The sequence below is a fragment of the Pelobates fuscus genome, chromosome 4, assembly GCF_036172605.1.
Source record: "Pelobates fuscus isolate aPelFus1 chromosome 4, aPelFus1.pri, whole genome shotgun sequence".
NCBI lineage: Eukaryota > Metazoa > Chordata > Amphibia > Anura > Pelobatidae > Pelobates > Pelobates fuscus.
In genome coordinates this window covers 347,858,228-347,873,450 of record NC_086320.1, presented here as the reverse complement: position 1 = coordinate 347,873,450, position 15,223 = coordinate 347,858,228, and the positions used below count along the sequence as shown (strand labels likewise).

Sequence of the window (15,223 nt, the reverse complement as noted above, 5' to 3'; positions counted from 1 at the left end):
TGTTTTCTTCAAAATAAATAAAATCTACAGCTTATCATGCTATTTTACGCTCCAGACTTAATTGAGGAGGGGGGGGGGGGGGGGGGGTAAATGGTCTTTTTAAAGCATAGTTCACGAAATATAAATTTTGTTGGTGCACAGAAAAATATATATAATCATTACTATTTATTTGGCAGGCATCTCACTAAAACATTTTGAGACATTCATGGAAGGAAGAGAATTATTTTGCCCTTTGGCAGGAAAAGGGTTAATTAGATTTGTTTTTGTGAAGTACCTGATTACAAAAGAGAAACCAGATTTGTGCTCTCTAATCAAAGTTCCTGTCGTCTGACCTGGTTACCTGTGTCAGCCCCTGAACATCTGTTCCTTGACCCATTTTCCGTGCTGAATCTTTAGCTTGAGGCTTAGCACTCATTCCTGTCCTTTAAGAACAATCAACCCATTTAAAAATATCTATAAATATATATTTTATTTTCTCGTTATCGTGGCCTCCTATTTAACGTTAGGTTGTGTATTTTATTAATTCATGTATCGGTTAAAACTGCAGTGATGTTTCCTTGGATTTTGCAACTAATCTGATTTATTTGATTTAGATGGTTTATTATACAAACCTTGTATTATAGTCCCAACTCCCTGTTTAGTTTGTAAACCTCCAAATGAAAATATTTTGAATATCTTGATATAGTCTTATACCATTTAGCACAGGCTGCTTAGACAGCTTTTATACCCTTCTGTCCAAAAATGTTTAATTATAAATTTAAGTAAACATTTTTTTTTAAAGATCCTAATTTCAGTGCCTAAACTTTGTGATCGTTTGTCTGCCTTTTCCATATGTATATGGATTAGTGCTTATCTGTAAAATGTTTTCTATATAATCTGTTTTTTAACCAAATATTAAAAAATTAAAGCCACTTTTTATATACCATAGCTTTGTTGGAAGATTGGGTATATATATATATATGTAGCATGTATCAGTCGGATGTGATAGTACAGTGGCCACACACACACACAGCACGGGCAAAACGTTTATAATCTTAATTTATAGCTTTCACCAGATGATTTTTGTAACCACACAGACCACTTAAATTGTAAAAATAACAGGAAACACAAACTGTCTGGCATGCAAAACAGCCCATAATGTGATTATTAGCTGCAGCTTTTTAAAATTAAAGGCAGCAAATTCTCAGATTTCATACTTGTGAAGTTGTATTGCTCCTTTGCCTGAGAGGATGTAAACTGATTCAGCTCCTCTTTGCGGTTACTAATCCCCTACATTCAGTTGTGATAGCAGACTGATAGGGGATTTGCTGGCTGCCTGGAAAAGGGCTCAGGTAGGCAGGAAAACAACAGACAGGTGCATACATTTAAAACAGCTTTCTTAAAGGTGCACTTTAATTAAAAAAATATATACATCATTTTATTTTTTTAAATAGGAATGTTCCTTTATTAGTTTAGATGGCTGGGCCCTAAAAACAAATTAAAAAAACAAAACAAACAACAACAAAAACCCTTTAAAAACACAACTAAAAACATCTATTATCCTGTGACTGGTCCTCCTCCTGTGAGGTCATCATGTGTGATGATCTGTGTCCAATCAAACGCATGCATAGAGAAGAATAACAGACATAATGTGCAAGTGTCAGCCTACTTTGCTTGTTGATGTCGGACATCAATGAGACTCCGTTATTGAATCCATTTTAGTCCAAAACGTCTAGTGGCTATCTGATTGTCAACCACAAGAAATGCTGGGAATGCTATAAGTAAACAGTATTGTTTCCAAGAATGTTTGCCCCAAAATCACTTCATTAAAATTAAGTATAAAATTTATAAAATTCAAATGTGAAAAAAATAAACAAAACAAACCATTTTCCACCATATTTTATTAAGGAGCAGCTGTAGTCTCTTTATGTGAGGTTTTGTTGAAATGTTAAGTTTTGTTTTGTTTTATCCAGGTAACCACAAAAGCAAAGCAAATGAAGGATTCTGTATCCAATTCCTCAGGTATTTATTCTTATACAATTGTGAGTATATCTTTACTTATGTCAAATTAGCAGGACACAGAGGGCGGGATTCTTAAAAGCCTTTCCTCTGCTTCCTGAACAGCAATTCATCCACCGAAATCGATGGAAGAGACTGCAGCTAAAATGCTTATTAAATGGGTATTTTAACCCTTTGTTGTAAGAGAACATATTCTCACCATGAACATTGCACCACGTGAACATTTTATGAATTTGTTTAGGTGGTTGTTTCATACTGAAAAACAGTTCTGTGAGTGGAACACCGTATTTGAACTTCCAACCTTTGAGAGAGAAAAAAGATCTATACATTCAAAGTAGGCCTGCCAAGTTATTAACCCCTTAAGGACCGAGGCTTTTTTGTGACACATTTTGACACTTTTGCCATGTGTTCATTCTGCCTCAATTTCCCCATTTCTGTTTAAGTGCAGCATACATGTTGTATATAATTTTTTTAAAGGAGAAATATGACTTTATTTTTTTTATTCCCCATGGGAAGCAATACACATTTTAAAAGTGGAAAACAAAAGTTATAAATATATATATATATATTCAGTTTTACATTTAATAATGTTTACACAGTAAGTGCAACTATAGAAAACTAATTCAATTTGAGCGCTGTTCATTGCTCTTCTGTCAATCTGGGGCCTCTGACAGAAGGGACCCCCAGATACCAAGCGGTATTTAAAGGGCTATGCGCAGTGCTCACTTTGTGCAATGCACACAGCTGATCTGTCAGTCTGGCTCTAGCAAAAGATACCACAGATTAAACCCCTGCTGATACTTTACTGCATGATGGTCTGTGCCGTGACCGAGTGTTACAGCCCTGACGGCAGAGATAGTCATGTGGTCCGTAACTGGTTAGAAGAATAACTGTAGTTATGATAAAGTTTAACATTTTACTATAATGTTGATGCTTTGAAAATCCGATAACATTTGCACGTTTTACATATATCTATAGTCTTTCGTAGGGTTACTTATTCACTTACTGCGCCAGCAAAAAAATGGCTTGTGGTCCTTATTTTATGGAAGAAAAACTTAATTAATTTCCCTTTTGAGCTTACTGTTTTTGTTGAAAAGCATTGCATGTATGCACGAACTTACTGGGAAATGGAGAAATAAAGCAGGATTTTTATTTCAGACTTATTTCGGGTTACTTTATTTATGCAATGTTTCGTCTTTCTATTCATTCTGTTTTTTTTGTTTTATTCCTTAGGTACAGTAAGATTTTCTGAGTTAAAGTGCTCAGCAAAGGCGACTGTGAACATATCTGACCGTATAATAACTCAGCGAGAGGACGATGACGTAGAGGAACGGGATTATTCTACATGTCAGAACGAGGCCCATGCAGCCGCAGAAAAACCACGCAGAAGAAAGACTGCCAAAGGAGAAGCGGGTATGCCTGTAAAGGAAGATACAGATGACAAGTCTAGAGGCAAGAGGCAAAGAGACTTTGATACAGAGCAGGAGGCTGATGACACTGTGGACAGTGATGATGAAACTAGGAAAAAGGAGCGAAGTCGATCATTAGAAGAACTATGGTCTCAAAATCAACAAAGGTTGCTGGAATTGGCATTGCAACAGTATCCAAAGGGAACCGGCGAGCGTTGGGATAAAATATCCAAATGTGTGCCTGGAAAAACCAAGGTAAGGAAAATATAGTCTCCTCTCACTGCAAAAAGAAGAAACCATAGAAAAGGCAAGATTTGCTTAAAGGGTCAATAAATGCACCCATCCCTCTTCATCTCAGCGCAGTGGCCTTGTAATTGTAATCCTGCAGTGTAAAATGTTGCAGGTTTGTAAACACTGCAATGTGTCCATTCAGGGTTAAATACACCTCTAGTAGCTGCTCTCCAGACAAACTCCTCCAATGCAACAAGAGAGTGAAACCTTGGCCATGTGACATTCAATGTCCTTGTCGAATGTCATGAAACGCAGCATTTGACTGGATGTGGTGGTGCTCACCACACACATGCATCTCATCCACGGTTCTTCTCTTAGAGGAGCATTGGCTTGGACAAACTGTGAGAAAGCATGACTTTATATTGACCATGTAGGAGTCTGGGCGGGCAGCAGCACAGAGGAAATCATTATTCTGGAAGAAAAGCAATTCCTTCTTTGACTAAATGTATTGCTCCAGTTGGGGAGAGTGCTGAATCTGCTTGGACTAAGGCAGGGTTAGGCAACCTTTGGCACTCCAGATGTTGTGGACTCCATCACCCACAATCATCCTACAGCCATAATGCTGGCAACGCATTATGGGAGATATAGTTCACATTTGACGTGCCGAAGGATGCCTACCTCTGTTATAGGGGAGTATAGCATTATGAATTCCATTTTGTATTCCTGGGGCTATAGTGTTTCTTTAAAGAGCAGGGAAAATGTAAATATTCAACATGGAAGCACCATTTCAATATGGCTTTGGCAGACCGTTTGCATACATATCTCTGCTTGCCTTTTGGCAAAACATTTTGCATCAGCAGTGTTTATTTACATGAATACACTATTGTAAACATATTGGAAATTAAAATGTGTGTTCCTTTAAGTCCCATCTGCTCCACAGAACCATACAAAGGGGATTCATCATAAAAACCATATATATATATATATATATATCATCATCTACCACATATCATATATATATCATGCTTACCACTCATTGTTTTCTATAGAGTATTTATAGTAATAGTGGGGGGATGCAAAACAGTTTTTCCTAATGCAAAAAAACTACCATAGAAATGCAAACCTACTCGTCCCAATTGTAAACCTCCACATGTGATTTGAGTGTAAAATTAACTAGTTTGTACCTCATTTTTACCGATTGCTCCTTTGACAATACATGTGCTAAAAAGCTTTTTTATTTAATGAGGTGCTTAAAGAAAAAAAGAAAAACATGACAATGATCAATCTTTCAATTCTAATTTACTTTATTCAGCTGTCAGAGACACATTTACGCACAATAACCACTACACAGGGGCTCCTTGCTCTGTCTGAAGGTAACGTGTAAGAATAATTTGACACTTTCTTGGCTTGGGCAGGCCTTCACACTCTGCATTATCAGCCAACTTGTACAAAGTTGAGATGTTATTCAAATTTACCATAGGTCAGACCTTCACAGTACAATAAGGTAATAGGCAAGGCATTATGTATTTGGCACCTAAACTTCTTTACATTTATGAAAAAAAGACCAAGAATGTGGTGTAGTTAAAATTAACGGTTATGTTTTTCTTTTTTTAAATCGATGATCCAGCTGTAGCACTATAGATTGCCTGCCCACAAGTGACAGCAAATATACTTAGTTAACGCCTGACACTGCATATCATTTGTATGATAGCTTGGAAACATACGTATAACACTAAACACTATGTCTAACCAACTACACACATATTAGCTAGCACAAGCTGTGATTAATCAGCCAGCTGTTAGGACTCTCCATGGCCCAATGTGTCACAGGGGTACAGCACTAGTTTATCTAATTAAACTTCTCACTCATATAGTCAGCCAGTACAACCTGTGTTTTACTAACTGCAGTGTTACCGCATCTCTGACTACCACTTTGTTTACACCTGATGTCTAGTTTAAAAAAAAAAAAATGTGCATTTGATTTCTTTGCAACAATTGTTATGCACTGTTCCCTCCTAACATGTTTCTGCCGTTGGGGCGAGACATAAACGATTGCTATGTTTAAACATATGCACGGAAAAATAAAGAATTAAAAAAAAATAAAAAATTACGGTTATTATGAGTAATAGGCTAATTTGATTTCATTTACCAAACTCAGAAAAAATGTATACGCAAAGTTTGGTTGAAAACTGTTTTGCAACGCAAACTTTTCTTTAGCATTCATTTTTTTTATTTTTTTATTTTCAGAATTTTCAGCTTTAGAAATAAAAATAAAATATATGTATGTTTTTCTACAGACCTGCTCAAACAAAAAAAACCTAAAAAAATAAATTTTTTAAAAAGTACATTGCGATTGTTTTCACGGTAGAAAATGCACTACTGAATAAACTGCCAATTTATACAAAAGTATCCTTGCTTTGTAAAACTGTGAATGTTATAAGCATGCTATTAAGCACATTATATTGCCTTTTATTTTTTGGTAATAATTTTTTTTTAGAATCATTTTAGGCAACAAAAGTTGAGCTTTCCTTAAATCTTCTTTGTATTTTATTTAATTAAGATACCTGAAAGAATGAAAAACATACTATAAAATAGATTTTAGAGTTGCTGGCAAATTTTATTCTTACGCTGTTCGTAGAAGAGTCATGATTTCTTATAGTTTCCCATGACTGTTAACCTACCATTTAAATAAACTGTAGATCCAAAGTATAGTTTTCACTGCTCTAGTGGAATTGATCCCAATCCTGTAGGACAATTAACAGTTGATTGATTATGTAGATATTTCCTGTTTCTGACCACTTACAAAATGTCAGCCTCTGGTGTGAGTTAAAGGGACACTATAGTCACAAGAACAACAACCACTTAATGTAGTTGTTCTGATGTGTATAGTCAGCCCCTGCAGAAAAGGCAGTGTTTACATTGCTCCCTAGGGACATCTCCAGTGGCAGCCATCCGGACGGCCACTACAGGTGCTTCCTTGGTCAGTGCTGCACAAAGTTAAAAACACTGTTTAGGGGGGGCGGAGCCTGACCGGGGAGCTGAACAGACACGATGTCAGTGGGCTTCCGATCCTGAACCCAAATATCAGCAAAAAACAAGGGGAACCCGCCTAATATTGAACCCCAGCCTACCTCACCCTGTGTGCCACAGAGGTTGAGGAACCGGGGGATACCTTACACGACCTGATAGCTCGCAGGGAACCTGGAATAGAGGATCGAGGCCTACATCTAACAGAGCAGGGGAGAGGCGGCCGTTCTCCCTGCACTCTAAAGCATGCAGCGCCCGCAGTATCAGGCTACTCCCCCTTGGGACCAGTGGGCGTCATCCCGGTCCCAATCAACAAATCCTGTACACTCACACAGCCTGCAAATAAGGACGACAACCAAAACTACGTGCCAAACCAGCAGGCCGCAAGCAGCACTAAAATGGCGGATGCTCAGCCTAACGTAGACAATGCACTGCCAGAGTACCGGCTTAGCCCAGACGAATCCTTAAACACTCGCCTGCAAAAGCTGCTTGAGAACTTCTGGGTGAGGGTGGAAGCTCGACACGCTGCCACACAGATACGGGCACAGGCGAACCGGGGCGCGAAGCAGACACGTGAGAGCGACAGCCGGAGAAGGCCCGGTGGACCCTCGGGCATAAACCTGACAAAGCTGACAACCACTCAACAAACGAGCCCATCCGGGCTGAAGGCCCTAAGGGGCAAAGCCCCGACGTATCCCCCACAAAGGCGGAGGCTCATACGCCGCAGGCGGCGGAACACCACCATGGCCTCCAGACCTACCCCAATGGGGGAAGGGCCCGGCCTTTAAAAGACCCCGAGCCCGTGGAGAAACGATACTGGCCTTCCCACAAACCCAGAGCAGGGGGGTGGACCTGGTTGCCCGCCACCATCTGGACTTACCCGACACAGCCGCTACAGCTCCCACTCAGAGGTATAGGATGACCCGGCGGAACACAGGCGGCCTACTTCCACACAATCACCAATGGACGCTGTGCAGTCGGGCTGCAAAACCAAGCAAGTAAAACCCAATACGGGACTTCTTTTCAAGCACCCTTTACCTTGGGCCCCACCATTAACAGACTGAGCTTCTCGCACGACCGACTAGGACCGAAGCGGCACATAGCTGTTTAAATGTTAAATGCCCACCGTACCCCGGTAGCTTACCCCACCCTTTCTTGCTCAGTAGTACAAGCACTGTACAGCATCTGATCTTAAAGAGAGGGTGGAGAGAGGGTTAACTTGCTCAATGACTACTATCTGCTTAATGCTTAATGTTTCAAATTGTACTTACCTAATATATGCCACAAACCCTCACTCCTACATACCACAGCACACATATCTCGAGGAGCAAGGACACGCCCTCCGTCTAACCTGATGGTTGACACCAACATCTAACGAAAACTAGTGCACATACAAAGGGCTCAGCTTACAGGGCAATATCTGGCACAAGCTGGTCGGTACATGACACGATAGAGAGGCACATCCCCACAACATAAACTACAAGTGACTGACCACAACTCTCACACACCTGTTATATTTACGCCTGTTATTGCACTGAAGTCAAACTACTCTTACTATTATTACAATACACTCACTATGTAAATGCATAACAGGCTGGGTGGCAGCTGCCAGAATTTACTAGATAGGTGGGTGTTGTTGCGGCTGGTTAGGGAGGTTTTGCCTCCAGTTTGCGCCGTTTTCTCGGCTCCAAAGCGGGAGCTCAGACAGAAGCGTCTGATCCCGTCGGCGGTCCGGCCCCGCCCCCCTTCAAACTAAAGTTTAACAACAACATTTTATTTTTTTAAATATTTTTTTTTAAATGAGGCACCGCAATACTGGAAATGTAACTTAATTTTGCCGATTGATGTATTAACCCTATACTGTAAATCACTCGTACATTTCCCCCGATTTCTCTTATGTACCCCATCTTAAATGCCTTTAATAAAAGAAAGATTGAAAAAAAAACCCTGAAAATTCACCTTATTTGCAGCACCGCACACTGGAAAGCATTGGGTTGGCCAATTCTGATTATGTCAGCCAATGAGGCTGATCGGGGGCGGGGCCAGCACCAGCAGACCCGCAGCAGCTCTGGAAATGAGATGCATTTTCCCTTTTTTTTTTTAAAGGGGGTGGGGAGCCAAATAGTTTATGTGTTCCTGACCCTATAGTGTTCCTTTAAGGCCAGATTGAAGCCCTTGCTGTAGAGTAAAGTAAATCTTGTGTATATTCATGTTCTCTCTCTCTCTCTCTCTCTGCAGGAAGACTGTATGTATCGATATAAGCTGCTCGTGGAGTTAGTACAGAAGAAGAAGCAGGCAAAGAGCTGAAACTGCAATTTTTAACTGGCCTGATGTCTGTTGTAAAGCATGAAGAGTGTTAAGGCAGTAAAGTTCTTGGAAACTCAGTATTTTCTTCAACATGTCACGTGCCTTAGGAATATATTGAATAAAAAAAATGCCATCATTAAATACTTCATGTGCTTAAAAATTAAAACATATTTTTATACCAGATGTTCCAGCCTTTTCTGTTCACTATGAGCTTCATTGCAGTTAATGATGGACATTTCAGGAGTCAGATCACTTTTATTGTTTTTTTTCCGAGAGGGGGAGGGGTTGAATTAGATCTCTGTGTTGGTGTACCCCATCACATCTTTGTAAAGTGCTAAGAAAAAGTAATTGTGCTATAAAATAACCAGCCCCACAAAAAGAACACGAAGGATCCAACGTGACATTCCTTAGTATTGATGGTCAGTGTTACTTTTTTCCATCTAGTCCTCTACACCATGTCTACGTGTTTAGTCCTCCACCCCATCATTCTCAATGAATTGATATATATGATTATCAACTCATACTAACTGACTATTCCTAGGTTTCTCTTAGAAAGGAATGATATGCTGGGAGGGCTCTGTGATAAAGGGATGAAGATGGGATGGCAATAATAAAATGACAAAATGCGGTGGAGTGAAGGTGGTGAAGTGTTGGAAGATCCCAGTGATGAAGAGATTGATCCACTCCACACCCATAAGCTGAAGTGCTATATGGGTGTGGAGTATACCATTTCAAAATCACTTTATAAAAGAGTTAGTTATTTGAAAAAAGGGGTGCAGTATGAAGAGATAGGTATAATGCTGGGAGGAGAGCTCATCAGGAAGTGACAAATTGGAAGGGTTGAAGTGCCGGCAGTGTGTCAATGATGTAGGGATAGTTTTGTGAGGGCACACTATGACAAGTCTATTGGATGCTAGACAATGGGGTGACAGTAATATTATAAAACACATAAACAGAAGGACAGAGATAAAGGAAAGCGGAAGATGAGTCCCCAGAGTTTAAAGTTTCAAGCTTATTCTAAGGTCAGGTATGCCTTCCCTCACTAAGGGAACATTAAGGCACAAACAATCTGATTACAGGTGCTGCTTTAGGTGTGGTATTAAAATACCATTAATAATAAAATACAATCACTCTGGTCTGTCTACTTTAACACATTTATTCGGAGACAAACACTCAGCATCTTACAAATAAATGGCATACAGACTAACCAGAGAAACAAACCCACTAACGCCAACTAAACACATAGCACACAGGAACATACTAATAAACCTATTTACCATTACACTCACAAACCCAATTAGATCTTACCCGAAGCAAGACTATTATACACCAAGTCCTCATTTCCATGACAACACACAGGTAGTGTGCAGGTATATTTAACTCCTGCCCTCTGACCACACTAGAGGGTGGTGACTGAGTTTCACCTAATTAACTGTCCAAGTTCTGATATAAACAACACCTAGAATTTGAGCCATATGTTTGTTAAACCATAATTTACCTCTTAATATTAAGTGCACCCACTCTTAATCTACTTAATTTTCTTCAGGAGAAACAGGGCTTTCATTTCACATCAAATATTTACATATGAAACATAATTTAATGTGAATACTTTTTTTTTTTTTTTTTTTTTATAAGTATGAGTGTTTTGTTGTTACAGGGTCAAATAAAGGGCTTGCCCATTTCAGTTTTTACCTAATTAAAGGGACTCTCCAGTGCCAGGAAAACAAACTGTTTTCCTGGCACTGTAGGTCCCCTCTCCCTCCCACCCCCCATCCCAGGTTGCTGAAGGGGTTAAAACCTCTTCAGTGACTTACCTGTATCCAGCGTCAATGTCCCTCGGCGCTGGTTCAGGGTCCGCCCATGCTCCATCCGGCGGGAGACCTAACGCGCATTAGACCTCCCCATAGGAACGCATTAAAAAATGCTTTCCATGTTTTCCTATGGGGATTTCAGCGACGCTGGAGGTCCTTACATAGCGTGAGGACATCCAGCGACGCTATAGCACACAAAATGTGTGCTGTAAACTTTAAACTGTACCTTTAAACTGTACCATTTTGGTTTGCTGGGCCCATGTTGCCATTGAGACTGTGTGTCAACTCAAGAATTAAACTTACCCTATCTTGGCATTCCATTTGCAAAAGAAGACAACCCAGTGTATTCAAAATGGGGTATGTTCCATCTTTTTTTTAGTAGCCACTTAGTCACAAACCAAAGTTAGTATTAGAGTAAATATTTTAAATTTTTCACACAAAACTTCTGCTGATGATATCATCATCATTAAACGTTTTACTGCTCTTAACCACTCATATTTGTATTCAGCGATTACTTACAAGTACAACAGTACCCCCATGTATAGGTTTTATGAGGTTTTGGAAAGTTACTGGGAAAATTTGTGTGAAAAGTGAGCCATTTATCTAGGCTCCATTCCATATGAGTGTTTCCATTGCACCCTACTGTTTTTCCATTGCATCCTCATTACTATCTGCACTAAGTTTTGAATTGGTTTTATTTTTAATATGCTGCTGTACCTATTCCCCAATTCATCCACATATTAAAGAGGGTAAGATTTTCTAGCGCTCCACTCTTTTGTGTTCAAGTTTTGTTCACTTATAATGTATTAGTTTAATGTGGGAAGGCAGGTTATTCGGCACTAGTATTTTAGAGCTGCTATATTCGTACAATTTTTAGATTTTGTATAAGTGCATTTTGTCACACTATCACTCATTAAAATCATTCCTGAAAGTTTGGCAAAGTGATTTTCTGGGTCTATGGCAGCCTGGGTAATAAAATGTCTACCATTATCCAAGTAGGCAACCCAGAGTATTATAAATGGCGTATTATGAGATGTTTGGTCTAGCCACTTTATAACACATTCAGGGCACAATGTGGTATATTTTTATTTGTGGTTTTTCACAGGACTTTTCATATTTCTGATATAAGTTAGTACAATAAAGCCTTGGTATTTTGATTTAACATTGTCTCACCAACATAAGATATATAAGAGTACCCCACATGTACTAATTTTTTTTAGGTTTTTTGGAAAGTCACAGGGCCAAATATATTAGATGTCCTTTTCAACTTGGAAATTTGACAAAGTGACTATCTGGACCTATGTTGCCTTTGAGATAGTATGGCAGCCCAGGAAAGAAAATTACCCTCATGATAGCATATCCGTTTTACAAGTAGGCAACCCAGGGTATTCCAAATGGTGTAATTTGAGTTGTTTGGTCTAGCCACTTTATCACAAATGCTGACACCATTTAGTGCTCATATTTTCCTTTTTGTTTTTTCACGCATACATTCTGTTTTCACAGGAAATTTCAGAATCCTGATAGGAGTTAGTGCAATAAAGCCTCTAATTTTCTCACACATTTTCTCACGAATATAACAGTACCCCAATGTACCAGTTTTTCAGATTTTTGGTAAGTCACAGAGCCAAATATATTACATGGCCTTTTCAACTTGGAAAATTGACCAAGTGATTTTTTTGTGCCTATGTCACATTTGAGAGAACATGGCATCCTAACTTCACTTTGGCTGAGATCATCAAACTTGATGATCTCACCCAACCCAATGTATTCCCATATGAAAGCATTGGGAGACTATTGTGCATGTGTGGTAAAAAGCTGCGCGGCCAATCAGCATCTCCATGCAGACCCAATCTAATACACTGCCCCTCACCCCATTCTAATACATTGCCCCCAAATCCAATACACCTCCCCCCACCACCACTCTAACACACTGCCCCTTGTCCCTCCACTCTAATTGAATACACTCCCACCACTCTAGTTTAATACATTGCTCTCCCTCCCCCCAATTTAATACACTGTCCACTCCCTCAAATTAATACACTGGCCCCCTCACTCCCCCAAATTAATACACTGGCCCCCTCCTCCCCCAAATTAATACACTGGCCCCCTCACTCCCTCAAATGAATACACTGCCCCTCACTCCCCCAAATGAATACACTTGCCCCCTCGTCCCCCAAATTAATACACTGGCATCCTCTCTTCATCCCTCAAATTAATACAGTGGCCCTCCCTCCCCAAACTAATTCAGCGGCCACCTCCTTCCCTCAAATTAATACAGTGGCCCCATCACTCCCTCAAATTAATACACTGGAACCCGTCCCTTCCTCAAATTACAATACACTACACAGGAAGGTCCCCTAAGCCCTTCTTCTCCTACCTCAAGATGAGCCACTCGTAATCCAGTTTCAGCCCTGCTCTGCTCTGCTCAAGCAGGCCAGACGCTCCTCTGGCACTGCGCGCAGGAGGGATCGGGGAGTGGCTGGCCTGCTCTGCACACAGCCACTCTGCCCTCTTGTGCTGTTAAAAGCCACAGCACAAAGCGTCCCCAGGGCAGGCGTGCCACAAATATATTAATTGTGGGCCGCGAGTTTGACATGCTTGGTGTAGCCACTTTATATAGACTGGTCTTAACATAACAGGTCAAGGTCAGGGGAATCCAGTAGTCATAGTCCATATAACAAGCTAATAATTCAGTACAGGCAGCCACTGTGTTGTCGTTAAAATGAAGGAATCGCAACATTTGCTCGTACTAATCTCTCTTCATAGTCTCTGGAAAAATATGGGTAGCCAGGATGGGGTGCTTGTACCAGTAGGACCCGATACTTGGCTTTATCACAATACTTATCACTAGAGTTAAAACACAAAATCTTTAAATTTCAATGACATCAGTGGGGTGCCACATGTTTTTTTTTCTACTGTAATGTGACCCTTGATTCGCAGAGATGTACTAGCTGGCAAACAAGTTGGCTTGCTCAGCCATCAGCTCACGTATGTCGTCCGACATAAAGAGGCCAAAGTAGTTCACTAGCTCACAAGCATCTACTTTTACTATGATGCCAGGAGAAACCGTGAATGGAGGTATTTCTAGGGGAAGTCAGGTTTCGAGGTACCTAGTTTGTGGGGCACCATCACAGGAGGAGTCCCTTAGGGGCTCCATGTCAGAGGCTGTCATAGAGGCAGAGCCTGCCAGAATGGCATACGCCTCTTCCGCCGTATAACAGTGTACTATTTTAGGGGGATTCATTTAGCCTATATCACTGAGGGGCAATTACCGTAGTTAATATATAAATATTAACTAATTTGCCTTGCTTCCTAACACACAATACCCACACCCACACCCACCTCCCCAATACCAACCACAGAAAACCCAACAGCCAACCCAACATTATAACAAAATTATTTATTGGAGAACACAACCTGAACTAAAAGGTTTATTTATTTCTTTTTAATAGAAATAACCACCCAAAACATTGGCATTGATTAGAGAGCCCTCTGATGCCATTTATCACTGATACGGTACCATACAGCACAACAAGCATGTCAAACTCACGCAAGCCGCAAGTTTGACATTCGTACTAAGGCAGAGTTGGCACCTGCTCTTCCCACATTGCAGGTGCCTACTCTGCCAAAATTACCCGGCCGGAGAGGTCCCTGGTGGCAGTGAGGGAGCTGTCTTCCTACTTATCACTGCTCTCTCGTGCGCACCACTAAACCGCTTGTGAATGAGAAGGAAGAGTGAGGTCCCACACTAGCTCCCCAAGGTAGGGAGCAATAAATAAAATGTGAGTGTAAGAATGGGTAAATGTGTTTGTGTTTGACAGAGGAGGACCTGGAGGTGCACGGAGGCACGTAACGCCATGTCACATTCTGACATGATGAAAACCTGTGAAAGTGGAGCACGTTGACAAGGAGTAGCAGGAGGATCCGTTTGGCACAGGATGCAGACAGCGCCATTGGGGGTATACCAGAGGCTGGACTCCGGAGGCGCATACTGGCAGCCACAATGCGAGTGGAGTCTGCTTGTTTGCTAATATTTTTTGTTTTGTTTTTAAAAAAGGGCTGGTTTAGTATAGAGGGGGGTACTGGGATTTAGTAAAGGGAGAGCTGGGAATTAGTACAGAGGGGGGACTGGGGTTTAGTAGAGGGGGATGCTGTATTTTTTTTTAATTTTTTTTTTAAATACTGTACTTGTGACTTTCTTTGTAACTCTCGGTGTCAAGCCTAATAATTGAACAGTTGCTCTTTTTACTTCTCTATGGGCAATCCAAGTTTTTCATCTTACCTGCTTTTTTAACGTCATTTTGTCACATTAATTGGATATAGGACCCAGACCCTTTCAACTATGTGGTCATTGCACTAGTCTTGAGCAAGCATTCAGTCCATAGCGGTTCCCAAACTGTGTGCCGCCGCAAGATATTTTCCCAGTGCTATGATCTTATG

General features: G+C 40.5%; 1 protein-coding gene across 1 annotated transcript in view; it reads left to right on the top strand.

Annotated features, from left to right (window-relative positions):
- The window catches only part of DNAJC1 (DnaJ heat shock protein family (Hsp40) member C1), a 118,881-nt gene extending 109,726 nt beyond the window's left edge, over window positions 1-9,155 (top strand). Inside the window, exons 10-12 of the mRNA XM_063452536.1 lie at window positions 1,953-2,001; window positions 3,232-3,662; window positions 8,904-9,155. Of these exons, the coding sequence (XP_063308606.1) occupies window positions 1,953-2,001; window positions 3,232-3,662; window positions 8,904-8,972 (549 nt within the window). The 3' untranslated portion in view covers window positions 8,973-9,155. The remainder of the gene's footprint in view (window positions 1-1,952; window positions 2,002-3,231; window positions 3,663-8,903) is intronic.
- The last annotated feature ends 6,068 nt before the right edge of the window (window positions 9,156-15,223 follow it).